This window comes from Anabrus simplex, chromosome 1, assembly GCF_040414725.1.
Source record: "Anabrus simplex isolate iqAnaSimp1 chromosome 1, ASM4041472v1, whole genome shotgun sequence".
NCBI lineage: Eukaryota > Metazoa > Arthropoda > Insecta > Orthoptera > Tettigoniidae > Anabrus > Anabrus simplex.
This window is the reverse complement of record NC_090265.1, coordinates 546196479-546216558: the sequence shown is the minus strand read 5'-3', so window position 1 is coordinate 546216558 and position 20080 is coordinate 546196479. Positions and strand designations below refer to the sequence as shown.

The 20080-nt window shown below is 40.7% G+C and overlaps 1 protein-coding gene across 1 annotated transcript in view; it reads right to left on the bottom strand.

Moving 5' to 3' along the window:
* Remo (Remoulade) overlaps nucleotides 1-20080 on the bottom strand; it is a 254558-nt gene that overhangs the window by 106666 nt on the left and 127812 nt on the right. Inside the window, exon 14 of the mRNA XM_067135523.2 lies at nucleotides 6931-7114. Within this exon, the coding sequence (XP_066991624.2) occupies nucleotides 6931-7114 (184 nt within the window). The remainder of the gene's footprint in view (nucleotides 1-6930; nucleotides 7115-20080) is intronic.

Below are 20080 nucleotides of genomic sequence, written 5' to 3'. Positions count from 1 at the left end.
TCCCCTGCCATAACAAAAAAAAAAAAAAACTACTACTACTACTACTACTACTACTACTACTACTACTACTACTACTACTACTACTACTACTACTACTACTACTACTACTACTACTACTACTACTACTACTACTACTACTACTACTACTACTACTACTACCACTACCACTACTACCACTACCACTACTACTACTACTACTAACATCTGTGGTAGTTTTTTGTTCTATTATTTTGCAAATTTTCTTTCTGGCCTCGAACCTGATTACCTCCTGTTCATCTATTGGGATCTCTGCAAGTGCGACCTCAGTTTCTGTTATCAATTTCCCTAATTCCCGGTTATGCAAGGACTTATCATTGTGTGGCCAATTGTGTTTAGGACCTTTTTCTAGAATCTCAACTTCATCTCTATTAAAATCAACATTGGTATGGTTTTTTACTGGCGGGTAAAATTCATGTCTTGTTGTATTCTGCATTTCTACTCTTGTGTTATGTTTGGCATGAATGAGATTCTGGTTTGTATTTACAAGGCAGACCTTGGACATAATTAACTGTAGTAATTAAGTCAATACAGACCATTGGTGGCCATCATGGTCAAGCTAATAGATAGTGATTATGCCAGCCACGCAAGAAAATTCATTAATAAATTTAACAACAAATTACATAAATAGGAGCAAGAGTAAGATCATGAATAAACCCAAAACTTTCCTCATAAACATGAAAGAGAAAAGAAGAAATTTGTGACTTTTATTTATATCAATAGGCAGTCATATAGTCTGGCCAAACTGTTCACAAAACATAATATCAATGTGTCTTTTAGGACTAATAACAATAATAATAAAATCCTGTTCAATTCTAACAGTGTGAACACAAGCACTGCTAATAGTAAATTGGGAGTGTATAAGCTGACATGCCAAGAGTGCGAAAAAAGTATGTGGGGCAGTCTGGTAGAAGTGTAGTAGTACGCTACAATGAGCATGTCAATGCAAGAAAATATGCTAGATACTCTGCCATATGTGAACGTATGCATGATAACAATCACCAGTTCACGAACATCAAAAGTGATATGGTTCTGCTACACCCTTCAAAATAAGGGTAAACAGATGAATATTCTTGAGAAATTAGAAATTTATAAATTACAGAAACTTGACAACTAGTCTAAATGAACACATGGCAGATGATAATCAGTTATTTAAACTAGCAATCTAATATTCTAGAAAGAGAAAGAAAGGGAAAGGGCAACAAGAAGGGGGACAATTTTTTTTTTTTTTTTTTTTTTTTTTTTTTTTTTGCTATTTGCTTTACGTCGCACCGACACAGATGTCTTACGGCGACGATGGGATGGGAAAGGCCTAGAAAGTGGAAGGAAGCGGCCGTGGCCTTAATTAAGGTACAGCCCCGGCATTTGCCTGGTGTGAAAATGGGAAACCACGGAAAACCATCTTCAGGGCTGCCGACAGTGGGGCTCGAACCCACGATCTCCCGATTACTGGATACTGATAATAATAATATAAAAGAATTTATTGGACTCCAACCTATTCAATACATTACTGGATGTTAACATTTTTAGTTAAACATCGTTAAAATGGAGACATGTTTCGCCCTCCATGTGGGGCATCATCAGTCATATCAAAGTACCTCAAAATTAAACCAGACGTCTGGTTGGAAATTATGAGCAATATTTGTAAGAAAGAATACATTAAAAACACGTACAAAGTCCTATCCAAAACAAAATAACAACAGACTAGTTACAAAAGATATCTTATTCTTAAAAGAATGTTTAAGATTAGGTCTGGTGCCGAATTTCTTAAAATCAACTCAAAGGAAAAACATTCCAACACTCAAATCTAAAGACGTCCAAAATAAAGTCAACACCATCTGGCTTAGAAATGAAATTAAACTAATGTATAGAAAAAAATCTCTATTAAACCTGCAGCTTTACCGGGAACATTTGATCACTGCTCAATCATTATCACCTCTCGAATGGAGCTCATACCAAAAACACATTGCACGTAAATTGCAGAACATATTAGACAAAAAACAAAAAACCTTAGACCACAAGTTGACATGTCTATTAGAAAAGAAACCTAAATCCATAAACCAAAACAAAAATAGAGAAACTTTCACCCCCTCATGGAAAAACACTCCAACCACCATCAATTTATCTAACACCACATTTTCGGATAATGAAATCAATTTCTTTGACCAAGGCCTAAAATATAATTGGCCTAGTCCAAATAAAGCCGAGGATATAATTACCACAATAGCCGAAGTTGAATCCAATATAAATAAACAAATTCCCTTCGACAGACAAAATGACGTGAGATATGAGATAAAAAAGAAATTACCCACCCTTATAAAAGAAGTTTCCGACATCAATAATTTCACCGTTCTCAAACAAACCCACGAATTAAGAAAAAAGGTAGACACCAATAATGTTATAGTAACGAAAGCCGACAAAGGCAATGCCGTAGTCCTAATGAATAAACACGACTACGTCAAAAAAACGGAGGATTTCTTTTCCGATAATTCTTACTCAATAATTTCAAAAGATCCTATCTTAAAAACTCAGCGTAATTTAAAAACAATCCTAAAAAATTCACCTTTCTTATTTAATGAACACGAACATCAAAAACTCATCAATATGAATCCCAAATTACCCACCGTCAGATCACTGCCAAAAATACATAAAAATGATGTTCCCATTCGACCCATCATAAATAGCCGAAATAGCCCAACGTACAAAACTTCTCAGTTCCTCCAAAAATTCCTTAAGAAACACTTCACATTTCACAATAAACACCCTATTAAAAACTCAATAGAATTATGCGAAACTTTAAATAAATTTAATTTGCAGCCTAACCACATAATGTGCTCATTTGACATTACCAATATGTTCTCGAACATTCCCGCTAAAAAAACTATCGAAATCATACGAACTAATCTTTCTAAACACAGCACCTTAAGTCAGTTAGAAATAGAAGAATGCTTACAATTACTAACTTTCGTCCTTCATAACAATTATTTTACGTTCAATAATAAGATATACAAACAAGAAGGTCTAGCCATGGGTGATCCCATTTCGGGAATACTCGCCGAAATTTATATGGACAACCTCGAAAATAGTAAAATAACAAACAGCATTAACGGTTTGTGTCTTTGGCTACGCTATGTCGATGACACACTAGCAATAATAGACAAAAGCTGCAATAATAGTGAAGACATACTAACTTACTTAAACAGCCTTGACAATTGCATCAAGTTTACTAAAGAAGACGAGGACAATAATATCATCAATTTTTTAGACATTACAATCACCAGGACCTTAAACAATTTCGATTTCCAGATTCACAGAAAACCTTCATTCACTCCCACAACCATAAAACAAAATTCTCTTCACCCACAATCGCACAAACAAGCCTCATTTTACAGTTTAGTGTACAGAGCGTTAAAAATTCCCATGTCAACCGTCAATTTAAAAAAAGAAATAAGTACCATAAAAGAAATAGCTGTTTTCAATGGATACAATCCCTCAATCATACAGAAAATAATCAATAAAGTGAAATTGAAATTGGCCACAAACCTCTCCCCAATAAAAATTAATAAGCCTAAATATGCATCATTCACCTACATTAACCCCATTATACATCAAATCGCTACCCCTTTAAAAAAACATGATATTAGGGTAGCCTATAAGACCCATAATTCTAATCAAAAGCTATTTTTCAACCACAATAAGATAAACTCGGACAACAATAAATTTTCGGGCTCTGGCATTTATAGACTGAAATGTGCTGAATGTAACAGTTCATATATCGGTCAAACTGGGAGGAGCTTTGCAATTAGATATGCAGAACATTTCAATGCCCAAAAGCACAATAAACACTCAGCCATGAGCATCCATATGAAAGACACCGGACATAGCTTTACCACAATCGAACAGGATCTCCAAATTTTAAAAAGACTAGATAAAGGCAGGCTCATGACCGAGTTCGAAAATTTATACATTTTTTTTGGACCAAAAATATAATAAGAATAAGAATTTAAATGATCCAATAGACAACCGAAGCCCTCTTTACGAACAATTAATATTTTCGCTCAATAGTTTAAATCTGAAAGACAAAAGACTTGTTAACATCCTCAAAACAAGCTCTCCAAGCACCCCCACTAAGCCGCTCAACTCATCACGCCCCTATTCTCCCTCCAATACACACAACTCCTCCCCAAGCGCCAATCACATACCCACAGCGCCGCCTTCTCAAATCCACTCCCCTCCTCTAAGACGTCACACGTACAACACGAGGAGCAGGACATTAGCGACAGTCAGTGCTCCACAAACCTCCTAACAATTAGGCAACAGCTTAACAGCTTTCAAGGTAAATTTTTAACTTTCACATTTTTCATTTCTCAATGATTTCCCGTTTCTTTTCTTTTTCCGTCATTTCACTTAACTAATTAAGACAAATCCTCCATTTTCAGATTTCCCTCACATGTAGGACAGCTCAAACACCGGATTGCACTGCACAACATTTTTCGACCGTTGCCCATTCAACCAACAACTGACCTTCCCACACTTCAACAACAAAATATACGCAAATTTTTAGTCAACTAGGAAGAACCTAATGATGTTTTTAACTATCTTCATTTGAAGCTGGTGTTGTTTTAACTCTGTCTTAGCACAGCCTCGTTTTATAATCAACAAAAGCTGTTCACTTGCACTGTGCACTCCATTCAAATAGAGAGTGACCAACGGAGTTTGACTACCTCATGAATCCTAGGGCGAATTATTTTGGTTGGAGCCAAATTACAAATAGTCAAATTGGAATGTTTTACCTCATCATTTTTAACAATTAGAAATAAGTGTACAGTAATTATAAATTGTGTTTTATTTTGCCAACATTTGTATATACTACGCAGAACTACCATCGAACTCAATATCATACGGACTTTGATTACTTCCATTTTTATACTGTGCATATGATAACCTCATTTTAATATTAAGAAACCACTAGCGTATTTTACTATGTGTAACTAGTCTGTTGTTATTTTGTTTTGGATAGGACTTTGTACGTGTTTTTAATGTATTCTTTCTTACAAATATTGCTCATAATTTCCAACCAGACGTCTGGTTTAATTTTGAGGTACTTTGATATGACTGATGATGCCCCACATGGAGGGCGAAACATGTCTCCATTTTAACGATGTTTAACTAAAAATGTTAACATCCAGTAATGTATTGAATAGGTTGGAGTCCAATAAATTCTTTTATATTATTATTATTGAGATTCTTTCAATACGGAAAATAAAATGATTTTCATTACTTGCAATACTGGATACTGGCCGCACTTAAGCGACTGCAGCTATCGAGCTCGGTAAGGGGGACAATTAAGAAGAGCACAAGTGGGACGGTAAAGGTCACCTCCCATCCTATGCTGTAAACTCTTCCCACTCCACCCCTCCAGTTGTTCAACCCACAAGCTAGACAGTCTGCCGATTGAGCTCATAGTGCCCACACACCTGCTAGGCCTCTGCATCTAAAGTAAGTCACTTTTAATTTCAACGTTAGCTTCTCAGTTCGTCATATTGCCTTTAGAACCATTACACTTTAGTTTTTTTAATTTTCTTACAGACAAATGAAAAAGTCCAATTTAACCTGGCAGGTTTGATCTACAAATAAAAGAATCATTTTCTGTTAAGATATTGTATTGGATAAGCAGATGGTTTCAACACCAAGCATAACAACTTGAGACCCAAGAAGGGCAGTGGACTATGAAAGACCATAAATAATCCCACACTAATACATTTGATCAACAGTCAACCAGCTCTATTTTAATATACTACATACAGATGTTTTATAGAATTTGAACATAACATGAAAGATTTTCATGTTTGAACTTTTAATGTTCAGATATATAATACATTTTGAATTGTATTGACAAGGAAAAGAACATAATTAACTTGCTCTTCATTTACGGCTCCTAAATTTGGAGGGAAGTACAGTAATTCAGAAGTGACACCAAGAAATCAAGTTTTAGGCTCATATTACAATCGAGTTGGTTAAACTTGTCCAACATGTTTCTTACAATTTCTTTGTACTGAGGGTCCTTGATGTAGCCAAGGAATTTTGTCACTACTTCTTTGAATATGTTCCATGCATCTTCCTCAATTTTGGTCATTGTTTCTGTGAAATTTTTTTCCATCATCAGTTTATGAATCTGTGGTCCATCAACTACTCCTTCTTTGATTTTTGCACCTGATAATGTGGAGAATTTTGTGCATAAGTATTTGAAGGATGGACTATTTTTGTCTAATGCCTTTAACATACTGTTTTATCATTTCCCATTTTAATGCACAAGGGTGAAAGTACAATTTCTTCATGGTCAACAAGACTTGCATTTAAGACATTTTTGGAACCCAGTTGAATATGCTCTCTTCAGGCCAATGTACAGCATCCCAATGTTTATTCCTTACCCTACTATCTCATTAGCATAGGAAACAGGGAAATTTTGTGTAGTCTTTTTGTTGTCCCAGCAGCAATACAATGACCTTCATCAAATCACCACAAACTTGCCATTCATGCTTGTGATATTTAATTCTTTCAAGTACCAACTTTAATGTCTCATATGTTTCAGAGAGATTTGTGGAGTGTGCAAGTGGTTTGGATGCCAGAACGTTGCTGTTATGAAGCAAAACAGCCTTAGACTTCTTTTGAAAAAGTCAATAAAAGGGTGGCAGTTGTTAGGATCATATTCTTTCTCTCCCAATTGCTGCAGTTGGTGCAGAAGATTTTGAACATCCATACAAAATACAAGTCAATCTTCTAGATAATATTCACTACTCTTACAACTTCCCAAAGCAAAATCCTAACTTTGATGCTGGAAAGACATATCTGTATTTCTCAAAAGATTCAAATTTCAATATGCACTCAACTTACCAAGTTTGGTACCAATAATGCATGAGGCAATATTCTTCTTATCATCACTGGCCAAGATTCTTGGAAAAAGTCTATTGTTCTCATATGTGGAAACCAGCAGTTGTTGAGGGGAGCCAACAGAAACACCTTGAATATCCAGCTGATGGAACAGAGATGCTGGGATCTGTATAGAAGCTTCTATCACCTACAACAAAAAATCACAAGAAAACAAAAAAGATCAAATAAATACACATTTTAAAAATTTGACTCTTATAATCCACATAAATCCCAGTAACCAAGATTTCAGCTTTCTGTTTGGCAATAATCATTATCTGAATGCATTTCTACAGCAAAAAGGAAAGAATTGTGGATTATCAGTTCATTTCCCTATGGTCTTAAGAGAAAACATACATCGAGTAGCAAGCAAACAAGAGAAAGAACAGAGCATCACATAACCAAATGAAACTATATAGGATTTCACAGTTCAACATGAAATAGGTTGTTATGGCTTAACAAAATTTTCATCTTGAGTAGAGTGGTAATGAACTGTACGGAAAGATCATTCATCAGTGGCAAGGCACATTTTAATAGAGAAATGTGTCTTTGTTATATATTGAAGTAGATACCTGAAGGTCCCATCAAAGATACACACTTAGAATTATCTAAAACATTATGCCCCTTCATAATGTACAATTTTTCAAGAGAAATACTTTCACAGTCTGGAATACTATGCATGATGGTCTACTCCATTTCCTCAAAAGTATGAGGATTAATTTTTTAATTAAGGATCATTTGCAATTAACTTTTCAAACCAAAAGCAGCCATACTTTTGCATATGAGCACCGATACCCAGCATTCCTCGTCTACAATCAGACATCTTTTCAGCCATGTGTACAGGATGTTTGCTTCAGAGTGTCAATTAGAAATAAAATATGCTAAGAAACTGAAATGCGGGGAGCTGACCACACTGTGATCCTACACTTTTACAGGGCACATATTTTATCCAGATTAGACTATGGCAGTGCAACATATGGATCAGCAAGGAGAAGCATTCTTGTTAAACTGAATAGCATCCACCACAGCGGGGTTAGATTGGCAATGGGAGCTATCCATACAAATCCCATTCCCAGCCTGCTTGCTGATTCTGGTATGCCACCTTTACACCTGAGGCGTCAGCAAACACTGTTGTCCTATGCTGCAAATTTGCGGCAGATATAATTTCACCCAAGCTATCCCTGCAAATTCCACAATGCTGCTTATCTATGAGCAATGCAGCCGTTGGTATACACTTAGGTAGCAGTTACAGATTGTTTGATGTACCTTCAGTTCCTCGTCTTGCTAGACGACCAAGTGAAGTACCTATGACTGGGCGAGTTGGCAATGCGGTTAGGGGCGTGCAGCTGTGAGCTTGCATCCGGGAGGTAGTGGGTTCGAACCCCACTGTCGGCAGCCCTGAAGATGGTTTTCCGTGGTTTCTCCATTTTCACACCAGGCAAATGCTGGGGTTGTACCTTAAGTAAGGTCATGGCCGACTCCTTCCCACTTCTAGGCTCTTCCTATCCCATCATCACCATAAGATGTATCTGTGTCGATATGACGTAAAACAAGTTCTTAAAAAAACGAAATACCTACGTGGCTAATACAACTGGATTATCCTGGATCTGCACACTGTCCCAAAAGTGAATACAGATCCCTCCATTTATCGGAGGGTCTTTGTGTCCATTGTTAGCCGGTATCCAGGGTCAGTAGTTATTTGCGAGGATGGTTTGAGGGCAGAAGCGAAAGTAGGCTGTGCGTTCACTGTCGATCATAAGAGGTTTCTTTTTCCTCTCCCTGAAACCTGTAGTGTGTACACAGCAGAGCTTTATGGTATCCTTGAAGCTTTGCAGTACCTGCTGTCCAGTAAATATAGGCACTTTCTGCTGTGTATCAACTCCTCGAGCTCGTTGCAGTCTACTGATACATGTTTCCTGAGGGACCCTCTGGTGCAGTGGATCCAAGACCTGCTGGCCGGATTATGGAGGGTTAGTGCCAGAAATATGTTTCTGTGGCTGCCAAGCCACATGGATGTAGCAGGAAATAAGTTAGTTGATAGAGCTGCCGGGGAGGTGGTCCCACTGCCCCTGTTGCTTAACACTGTTTCAGCCAGTGATATTCATTCTCAGCTGAGGCATTTGGAAATGTCCCATTGGGAGTTGAAGTGGCATGCCACCCCTTTTCAAATATGTTGAGAACGATTAAAGGAGCTATGAAGGTATGGAAGACATCCCTTCAGGTATTATGTTGTGTTCAGATTGGCCATGGCATAGCAACGCACTCCTAGTTACTGAAGAGAGAATATCTCCCCTGCCAGTGTGTACTTGTCGTGGTCACCTGACCGTAGTACACATCCTTACGGAATGCGTAGAACTAACCGATCTGCGCCATAGTCTAAAGCTTCTGAATACCATCTCCCTCATTCTATGAGATTGCAAGTAGTCGGTAGGCATTGTCATCTGTTTTATGTAGGATAACTTAGTGGCCTGTTTTATTGTGTTTAAAAGTATTATCACCTTTATTTGTTTTTTAATGTTCTTCTCTAATTGTTAACTTACCCTTTTATTCTTTTGTTAATTTTTTTTTGCCATGTTTTTGTATATTTAAATATGGTTTTAGCTTTTAAGCTGAATAAAATACATGATTTCACTTCAAAGGCAAGGTCTTATTCAATTTCATTACATTTTAATCTATTTTTAAATCATTTTATAGTAAAGGCATTTTCAATTTGATTCAATTTAAATCATGATCATTTTCATCATGATAATTTTTCTAAATCCTAGTCAGCGGGTACATTTTAAATTCTTCTTCTCCTTATTTCATTTTGTTTCATCTTGTACCAACTGAAGCCAATGACCTAGATGTTAAGCCCCTTTAACCCTTTGATTACCAAGGAATGAAATAATGAAGATTATATTAAATGTTTAATACGAATGAAAATTACATAAATGACAGTTTTTGTAGCAAAAAATATTTTTGTACAATTTTTTCGGGGGTGGTATCAAGGTGAAACCACTGGGAAACTGGGCGTCTTCTCATTTGGCGTGGTACTCAGCGGAACAGTTTTTGTTACTTCCCCATACATAGTCCAATACCATGTCTGACATGCCTATGTTGTACGGTGGGGATTTCTTTTTGTGCTGCAAAAAGTACACCTCCTAAATGATCCCTGAACAGGCATATGTGCTGCTTGATCCACCCTCTTCTCTTTCGGAACATATGGTTTGAAGTGATTGACACAAGATGCACTCCTAGAATGAGTTGTAGGGGTGCGTTGTGATGCTCCAATAAGATCCGCAATCACATCCAGACGAAGCTTCTTCAGACTCATTTGTATATCAGGATTTACTTTCCTGAAAATTGTGAAGGCATTGACAACAGGAACATCAAGGAAGTGCCACATTATCCGATGCCACCACTCCCTGCTCTTTCTGTCAAATTCGTAACAGGCTTTTAGCATGTCAGCTGTCCGGCTCCATGGCTAAATGGTTAGCGTGCTGGCCTTTGGCCACAGGGGTCCCGGGTTCGAATCCCGGTAGGGTCGGGAGTAAGTTCCTCCGGTAAAAGGCACTCAAATATCTTCAGCGGTTTAGTCTGTCCCTCGGGAATATTTGGCCCAAATTGACTCAAATATTCACTATCACTGTTGTACACAACGTAATTTACCCAGTCAATGCCAGAATTTTCTTTGTTCTGTGCGTGTTCAGTCACATCTTGTAAATCACAGTTTACAGTTTCTTCCAAAATACCATGTAAATCTGGACATGCATTGTCTTCTGTAAAGTCATGATCACCTTCACTTTAACTCACTGATGCACATGATTCACCATCACTAGGTATTGTATCTAATAAGGCTTCTAATAGTTCAGTGTTCAACTCATTTGCGCAAGCTTTCCATGACGCCATGGTCGATGCTTCAAGTTCCTCCTTGCCATTGGTTACAATCTGAAACCACCTATATTATTATTATTATTTACTACAAAACAGAAGAACCTATTGAACGTCTCCAAGTTACAGAACCAACTAACCCCAATACTGAGTTTATCCCTCCTCCAACGTATGAAGAAGTCAGAGATGTAATTAAATTACTCAAGAACAATAAAGCTTCTGGAGAAGACGGGATAGTAGCAGAAATGCTAAAACATGCCGGAGAACACACCTTCAGGAGCATACATAAAGTAATTCTGGACATATGGACTAGTGAGAGGCTCCCAGATGATTGGACGTCAGCCATTATCCATCCAATCCACAAGAAGGGAAGCAAAACAGATCCCAGTAACTACAGAGGAATATCACTCCTTGCTGTTACCTATAAGATATTTTCCAAGATTCTGGAACACCATGTCACAAGACAGTTGGATAAAGAGTTAGGAGAATATCAAGCAGGGTTCAGAGCATCGAGGTCCTGTACCGAGCAGATACAAAATCTGAAGACCATCCTTCAATACAGCAAATCAAGAGCTCGACAATGGGTAGCTATATTTGTCGACTTCCAGAAAGCATACGACTCAGTAGATAGAATTACTCTTTACAATACATTAAGAGAACTAGGACTTAACGACAAGATCAACAGGCTGGTGCAAGCAACCTTGCACAATACCACAGCCAGAGTAAAGTTTAGAGGACAACTCTCGGAGAGTTTCGCCATTAAAACAGGGGTGAGACAAGGAGATGGCATCTCATGTATATTATTTAACTGCGTTCTGGAAAAGATAATTAGAGAGTGGATGAGATTCCTTCCAGAGAACACTGGATTACGGATGGGGATTAAAGCAGACAACCTGAGGATACCATGCCTAGCTTTTGCAGACGATCTGACTTTATTGGCAAATGACATACAGGAGGCTACTACTCAGCTCCAAACACTGCACTCAATAGCGGCTAAAACGGGTCTTTTGATCAACATAGGAAAGACCGAGTTTGTTACTAACATCAAAGATGCCCCTGGAAAGATGAGAGTCAGTGATAATATCTACATCAAGAGAGTCAAAAGTGTAAAGTACCTTGGGGAATGGTTCTCAGAGGACCTCAGCGAAACAATGGCTCTTGAACACAGGAGACTCAAACTAGATAAGGCTTACCATGCCTGTAGAAAGCTGTATGCTTCAAAAAATCTGTCGATGAATGTCAAACTAAGACACTACAATGCAGTAATCAGACCGTCAGTCCTCTATGCAGAAGAGTGTCTATATTTAACTAAGAAGACCCCACTAAGAGCCCTCGAGGTACAAGAAAGAAAGTTCCTGAGACGGATAGTGGGACCAAGAATTTTACCAGATGGAAGCCGATGGTATCAACCAAATTGTGAGCTATATAAACACCAAGAAAATCTCATAGATGCCATCAGAAGAAGGCGACTGGCTTTTTACGGACACCTATCCAGAATGGACTCAAATAGATTATCTCATAGGATCTTCAAGGCTGCTAACAAGGGCAAAGCTACTGGGTTCGTGTGGATGAAGCAAGTGGAGAAGGACCTTTCGGAACTCCACATAAATCAAAACGACATAGCTGATCGGAGTAACTATCATACAACTCTTAAAACTAAATCCTTTGTAACATCCCTCACAGAAGTTACCCACAGACCAAAAGACGAGACCAGGAAATGGTCTGAGGAACGTAAGATTGAATTTAGCCGGAAAATGAAGGACTACTGGGCCATCAGGAAAGCTCGAGGTACCAACAAGAAAACAGCTGCCAAACCAGCCGCTAAGAACACCAATTGTGGCAAACAACGACGATGACTTCAAGAAACAGCTAAAACACAAGCACCGTGGTCCATAGATGGCCCTAACGAATTAAAAAAAAAAAACAATTTTCTCAAACGTTGCAAATAATGCCGATACCACTAGCAGGAATACCAAGCCAAACTTACCTGTACAAGAAACAATTTTTTCAACAAACCCAGTCACAAATAAATAAACAATGACAATCACAGCAACACTGCGACCCACATGTGGCATCACTTTATACAACCTCACACGAACAGACTCCCGCGCAAAATAAGTTCGCGAAACTTGCTCAGATTGACGCCGGAGTACAGCTGCTATCAGCAGGCGTGGTGGTTACAACATATTACCACTGGTAAACTGTGCAAATACCTCTGAAAAGGTGGTTTCACAGACAAACCACTGGTGATAAAAGGGTTAAAAAATGATGATGATGATGATGCTTGTTGTTTAAAGGGCCTAACATCGAGGTGACCGGCCCGCTTTAAAAAACAAGGATCATCATCATCATCATCATCATCATCATCATCATCATCATCATGGAAATGTTTAGGATGATCAAGCAGCCTGCCACATGTGAAATCAGATCATTTATACAGTTCTATATACCAAGAGAAATTGCAGTAGCAGAGATTCATTGCCAAATCTGTGAAATTTATGGCCACAATGCTATGAGTGATGACAAGATTCGTAAGTGGGTGAGGTTATTCAAGGATGGCTGGGTAAGCATGCATGATGAACAGCATTCTGGTTGGCCATCTGTAAGCACAGACAATATTGTGCTCGTGGTAGACACTGAAATTTGTGAGAACAGAGGATTCACGATTTTTACACTGATGGTCGCATTTCCCGTAAGTGTCAAGATCTGTTCTGTACCAAAACTGAGTCTGAAAACTCGGATTTTAAGAAGCTGCACAGTTAATGGGTTGCGAAGATGCTGATGGAGGAACACAAAATGAAGAGATGTGTCAGTGCTTTGACATTTTTGACCTGGTGCCATGAGGAAGGGGATTGAATTACTGGACTATATCATATGGGAAAACAAAACATGGGTTGTCTAACATGAAACCTGAATTTTATTATTGGTTTTACATCCAACTAACTACAATTATGGTTCTTTTACTGTTTTAAGGCATGTCAGGTATCATCAATCAATTATATGCTGTTTGGTTTCAGGTTTCAGGTTTGGCAGGCTGAGTGGCTCAGATGATTGAGGCACTGGCCTTCCGACCCCAACTTGGCAGGTTCGATCCCGGTTCAGTCCGGTGGTATTTGAAGATGCTCAAATGCGCCAGCCTCATGTCGGTAGATTTACTGGCATGTAAAAGAACTCCTGCAGGACAAAATTCTGGCACCTGTGTCTCCGTAAACCATCAAAAGTAGTTAGTGGGACATAACAATGATAACAATGATAATATATCACCACAATGTTGAAACACAGCCCCTTTGATATGGGTACCAAGATGATAGACTTCGGGCTCCAATTTACTCAAGTGGGAGGTGAATCAACTCTACCTCGAGATAAATGTATGGTGTTGGGTGAATCGAGAAGACCACTTATTTGCCATAATACCAAGAGTTCTGGAGGCCGTGAAAGTAAAAGCCATTTTTGTTCATTTTGTGAGTTTATATTAAGTGTTTTTTGTGTTATGTGCACAATATGAATGCTCATTAATGATTAAGTGACCCAAAACATGGCAAATTAACAGAACAGAAGAAGAGGAAGGAAAGTGAATCACCTCAAACACCAAAATTAAGACTAATTTATCCATAGTAACCAAACTACACTGACTGAGCAAATGTCATGGGATAGTGGAGCACTGATGTGCAGGTGTGTTGCCTGCGCACCACACGCCCCCTGTGCCAGCAGCAGTTGTATAGGAGACCTTGTGAGCAGTGGCTGTGCATGTGACAGGTGTAACATGGAACGTCGTCACGAGCTGACAGCGTTCGTGCGGGGTATGGTGGTCGGTGCCCGACGGATGGGAAGTGTGATTTCGGAAGTGGTGCAGGAATTCGGCTTCACACGATCAACCGTGTCCAGGGTGTATCGTGAATGGTTGAATGCGGGTGTCACCGTCCACAACAGATGAACGACCGGCCGTTCAGCCACCCTCGATGACTGTGACTGCGACGGATTGTTAATAGTGACAGATGGGCAACTGTGCAACAAATCAGGCTCAATTCAACGCAGGCCATGCTAAACACGTCTCCCAGTGGACAATCCCCAGGGATGGACAATGGAACAATGGCATAACGTGATATGGTCAGACGAATCACGATTTCAACTGCACCATGCCGATGGGAGGCACCGTGTATGGTTCAGACCACATGAAGCGATGGATACCGCCTGCCTTGAAGGTGTGGTCCAGGGCGCTGGTGTCTCTGTTATGGTCTGGGGTGCATTTTCTTGGTATGGAATGGGCCCCCCCTAGTTGTTTTGGAAGAATGGTACGTGGTATGTTGAGCTGCTCGGAGACCATCTCCACCCATTTTTGGCCTTCTAGCACCCAGACTGTTGTATACAAGGAACTTGGTATACAGTGACACAACATAAAGTTTATTGTTTCAATGATTTGATACAATATATATAAGAAATAAAACTGAATTCTTCTTGAAACTTGTTTGAACGCACGCAGTTAATGTTGAAATGAAATCTTAAATTGAATGTCTGTTGCATATGTACAATTATACAATACGAGAGTTCTATATACACTTAGTTCTATCTTGAGGAGATAGTCTGTTTCACTAATAAATTGTCCTGATAGTCGAAAACTATCTTCTGTGAAATTACAAGCGTAACTTGTAGAGAGAGGCAGAATGCTGGTACTAGGTTTATACTTGCAAGGAACTTGCATTAATTTATTCAAATAGCAGAATGCTAAGGTGGACGTCGGAGCACTGGTGAGGACAAAAGGGAGTAGCAGAATGCTATTCTCGGGGCTCGGCGTGGCTACGGGGATCAGGATAATGAGGCATTGTTCAGAGGTGAGACCTCACGGCCAGCAATTTGTCCACCTGTTCAAAACACGTTTTTAAGAGGAATGCCTTCGTGTCTGACTTGCGGTGTGGTCGGGTCGTCGAACATTGGGGTAGTCCTGGAGAGGCTCGGAACGAAGCTCCTTATATATCGTTGGCTGATATCATCGGTGAGCGTGTCAGGCGCAGTGAGGACACCTCGTAGCTGCCAGAAACTTCGGTGCTGCAGCGGGTTGCGGAGCTTGTAGGCGCAGAGCTTGCGATGCGGAGGACACACACAACACCCTCCCCTCCTAATTACGCCGGTACGGTGCGAAGCGGCAACAGCGATGCTGGGCTGGAGAGTCGGCCGGGTCAGTTGTGTTGTCCGGAGCCTGGGCTGGACGAAGGAGCGTAGAAGTGTCCTGAAAAGAACCCGTGGTGATTAAATGGTCCAGAGCTCGTTCTGCAATAGATTTGTTAGGCAGGGCAAGTGAATCAACAGGAGATGGACGATAGCGGAGGCAGATCTGGTCTTGGTGGCGGCAGATGTGTTTCTCTGCGGTCTGGATGTCGTAGAGACGATGGGCTAAGGTACGGCAGATGATACCAGGTATCCAGGGAGGGTGGGACTTGAAAGTCCGGACATAGACCTTGTCGTGAACGTTGAACTTAGGCTGTGAGCACTGCGGCTGGGCAGGAAGAGGCTGCAACAAAGAAAGCAAAGTGCGATAAGGGCGTCTATGAAGCTTGTGGGCTGGAGTGAGGTTGTCAGAACCAGGCATAGTCCTATATCGTCCCAGGAGTTGGAGTAATGCTTGATCTTTACTTAAACCTGAAGATACAGCTTTCTTCATGCTTTTCTTGAATGTTTGTACAAAACGTTCAACTTCACTGTTAGACTGGGGGTGAAAAGGCGGTGCTAGAATATGCCGAATGCCATTATGTGTACAGAAGTTCTGGAAGTTAGTGGCAGTAAATTGGGGACCATTGTCGGAGATGAGCACTTGAGGTAAACCTTCAGTAGTGAAAATCTTCTGAAGTGCGCGAATGGTAGCTTCTGTAGTAGTAGAATGCATTTCTAAGACGTAAGGAAAGTTGGATAGAGAATCTATCACTATGAGCCACATAGAGTTGAGAAAAGGTCCAGCGAAGTCTATGTGTACTCGTTCCCATGGAGAAGTAGCAGGAAGCCATGGAGCTAGGTCAGATGACGGTGCGTTCTGATGTATCTGACATGGGTCACAGTGGCGGATGAGTCGCTCAATGTCGGCGTCAATACCGGGCCAATAGCAGTGTTGACGGGCGAGTTGCTTGGTGCGGGATATTCCCCAATGACCTTCATGTAATAAGTCGAAAACTTGTCTGCGTAGACTAAGTGGGATAACCACTCGGAAGAGGGTGCCTGTTTCCAATAGTATTACTCCGACTCGAGTCGTGAGACGATGCTGTAGACGATGATAAGGTGCAAGGCTGGTAGGAAGCTTGGTTTGAAGAGGCCAACCGTTGCGGATATAAGTACGTACTGTAGCTAGTGTACTATCCTTATCAGTCGCTCTGGCGATGCAAGTAACGTCAATGGGAAAACTGGAGACTGCGTCTTCAAGTTCTATGTCTAACTGAAGACGTGCAGATTCTTAAGAATCGAAAGTAGTATCTGGACCTACAGGTAAGCGAGAGAGAGCATCAGCATTACAATGCTGGGATGTGCTACGATAGACTATCTGATAGGAGTAGTCAGACAGAAATATGGACCATCTTTGGAGTTTCCTTAGAGAATGTTCAGGGGCCTTATTACCAGGGTGGAATAAGTGAACAAGAGGCTTGTGATCAGTAATGATGAGGAAATGGTTGCCATAGAGATACTCGTTGAAACGGCGAATACCAAATATAATACCTAAAGCTTCTTTCTCGATTTGAGAGTAGTGACGTTGATGCTCGGTGAGTGTCTTCGAAGCGAAGGCTATAGGACGTTCTTGTCCGTGACGATCCTTCTGGGAGAGAACGGCGCCGAGTCCATAATCAGACGCGTCCGTGGCGAGAGTGAGGAGCTTACCGGGCTGAAAATGAGTCAGCTTGACAGCGTGGACAAGGGCCTTGTTGATAGTTGCCAGGCATGTTGACATTGCTGAGACCAATGAAATTTAGCACCTTTCTTGCGTAAGGCGTTCAGAGGAGCTGCTACTGAAGCGAAGCGTGGAATGACCTTGCTATAATAGTTCGCTTTGCCTATGAAGGATTGAAGCTGCTTAATGTTCTGCGGTGCGGGCATGTTAACAATGGCAGAGGCGTTCCGTTCGCTAGGTCGAATGCCAGTTTTATCAAGGATATGACCTAGGTAGTGAACTTGAGGTTGAAAGAACGCACATTTAGCGAGATTCGCTCTGAGGCCATTTTCTTTCAATTTGGTGAGGAGTAGGCGCAGATTATGCAGGTGCTCTTGATGGTCTTTGCCAGTCACAAGAATGTCATCCAGATAGTTAGCACAACCGGGAATGGAGGCGGTAAGCTGTGCTAAATAGTGCTGGAAAATCGCAACGGAGGAAGAGACACCGAAAGGTAGACGCTGAAGCTGGAGAAGTCCAAGAGGGGTATTCAGCGTGAGACACTGCTTGGATTCTTCGTATAAAAGTAGCTGCAGATAGGCTTCTTTGAGATCCACTTTAGAGAAGAACTGTCCACCGGCTAAACGGCGAAATCAGTCCTGAGGACTTGGAATTGGAAAAACGTCGGTTTCAACTTGAGCGTTGATAGTGGAGCGAAAATCACCATAAATGCGAATGTTGCCATTAGGTTTCTTAACTACGATGAGTGGAGTAGCCCATTTACTGGAATTGACGGGAACTACTATATCGTCTGCTATCCATCTCTGTAACTCTTGAGTAACTTGGTCCTGAAGTGCAAGTGGGACTGGACGTGCTTTGAAAAAACGAGGCTTGGCTCCTGATTTCAGCTGGATATGAGCTGTGTAGTCTTTGGCTGTGCCTAATGTAGAGTCAAGACTTCTGGAAATTGTTCTAGGAGATCGGTGACATCAGAGGTAGGCTGTAAGGCTGAGACTACATTGACGTCATGAATTTGGAAACCGAATAAATTGAATAGATCCATGCCTAGAATATTAAGAGGCAGTGTAGTTATTAACTACGAGCAAGGTAACGACCTTATGGATATCCTTATAGCTGGCAGGAATAGTGATTTGGCCCTTAATGTCAATTTTCTTCTTGTTAAATGTAACAAGTTGGACGTCAGCAGGAGAGAAAGACGGCGATCCCAAGTTGTGGTACGTAGCAAGGTTGATGATTGAGACAGGTGATCCAGTATCTAATTGAAAATTAGTAGTGTGATCGGGGAAAGAGATCGGAATAATGATCTTGCTAGAATTTCTAGTAGGCAGAATAAGATTAATCTGATCCACTTCCATGTCTTGTCGTGTCTTCGTACTAGGTTTCTTTGCCGGTAGAGTACTGGCAGGGCGGGACGTACTTTTTCAGACAGTCTTGATGTGTCCTACTTTGTGACATCGATCACATGTGGCTTTGAAGAAACGGCAGTCATGACGTTCGTGATGCTTAAAACATCCTCTGCAGGAAGGCAGGAGCTGAGGAGTGTTGTGAGAATTGTGCTTCTTCGTAGAAGAGCGAGAATGAACCTGTCAGGCACACTTGGAAGGGAGCGAGCTGACTTTGCGGTTCGAAGGAGCAGAAGGCGTCCTGGCCGTATGAGAGACGTGAGAGACTTCATGTTTCGTAGCTATTTCAGCTGCAGTCTTGGTAGTCATCTCATAGACTGTGGCAATACGCTGTACTTCTTCCAAAGAAGGGTTACTACTCTTTACAGCGTCGAAACGGACCTTGTCATGCGGAGTATGTAGAATAACCATGTCCCTAATGAGTGAGTCTGTGTAAGGCGTGTTACAACCAACCTTGGAACAGGTAAATTTACAACTCTTGGCGAGACCTCGTAATTCCGCAATCCATTCAGTGTGAGTCTGTTGTGGTTTCATCCTGCATTGAAAAAACTTGTAGCGAGCTGCTACGATATGAGGATCTTTAGCATAATGCTCAGTGACACGAGCGAGGAGCTGTGTAAAGGGAACTTCTGATATCTGCTCTTTTGGGCTTAATTTCTGGAGTAGTTCGCAGGTAGGATTTCCTACAGAACTGAGAAAAAGAGCTCGTTGGCGCTTGTCGTCCGTGATGGAGTGGCAGATGAAGTGTTGTTGAAGTCTGGCTAAGTACATTGACCATTCTTCTTTTTTCGGGGTCGAACGTAGAAAATTGAGGAACGGTGGTGAGCTGTGTAGAAGCAGAGAGGGCTTGGATTGCCGTAAGCAAGGATGTCTGCTGTTGCTGCATGAATTGTTGCTGTTGTTGTTGCAAAGCCTGCAGTATAGCCGCTAACTGTTCTGTAGTAGCCATGATGACAGATGAGATAGGGAGCACAACTGG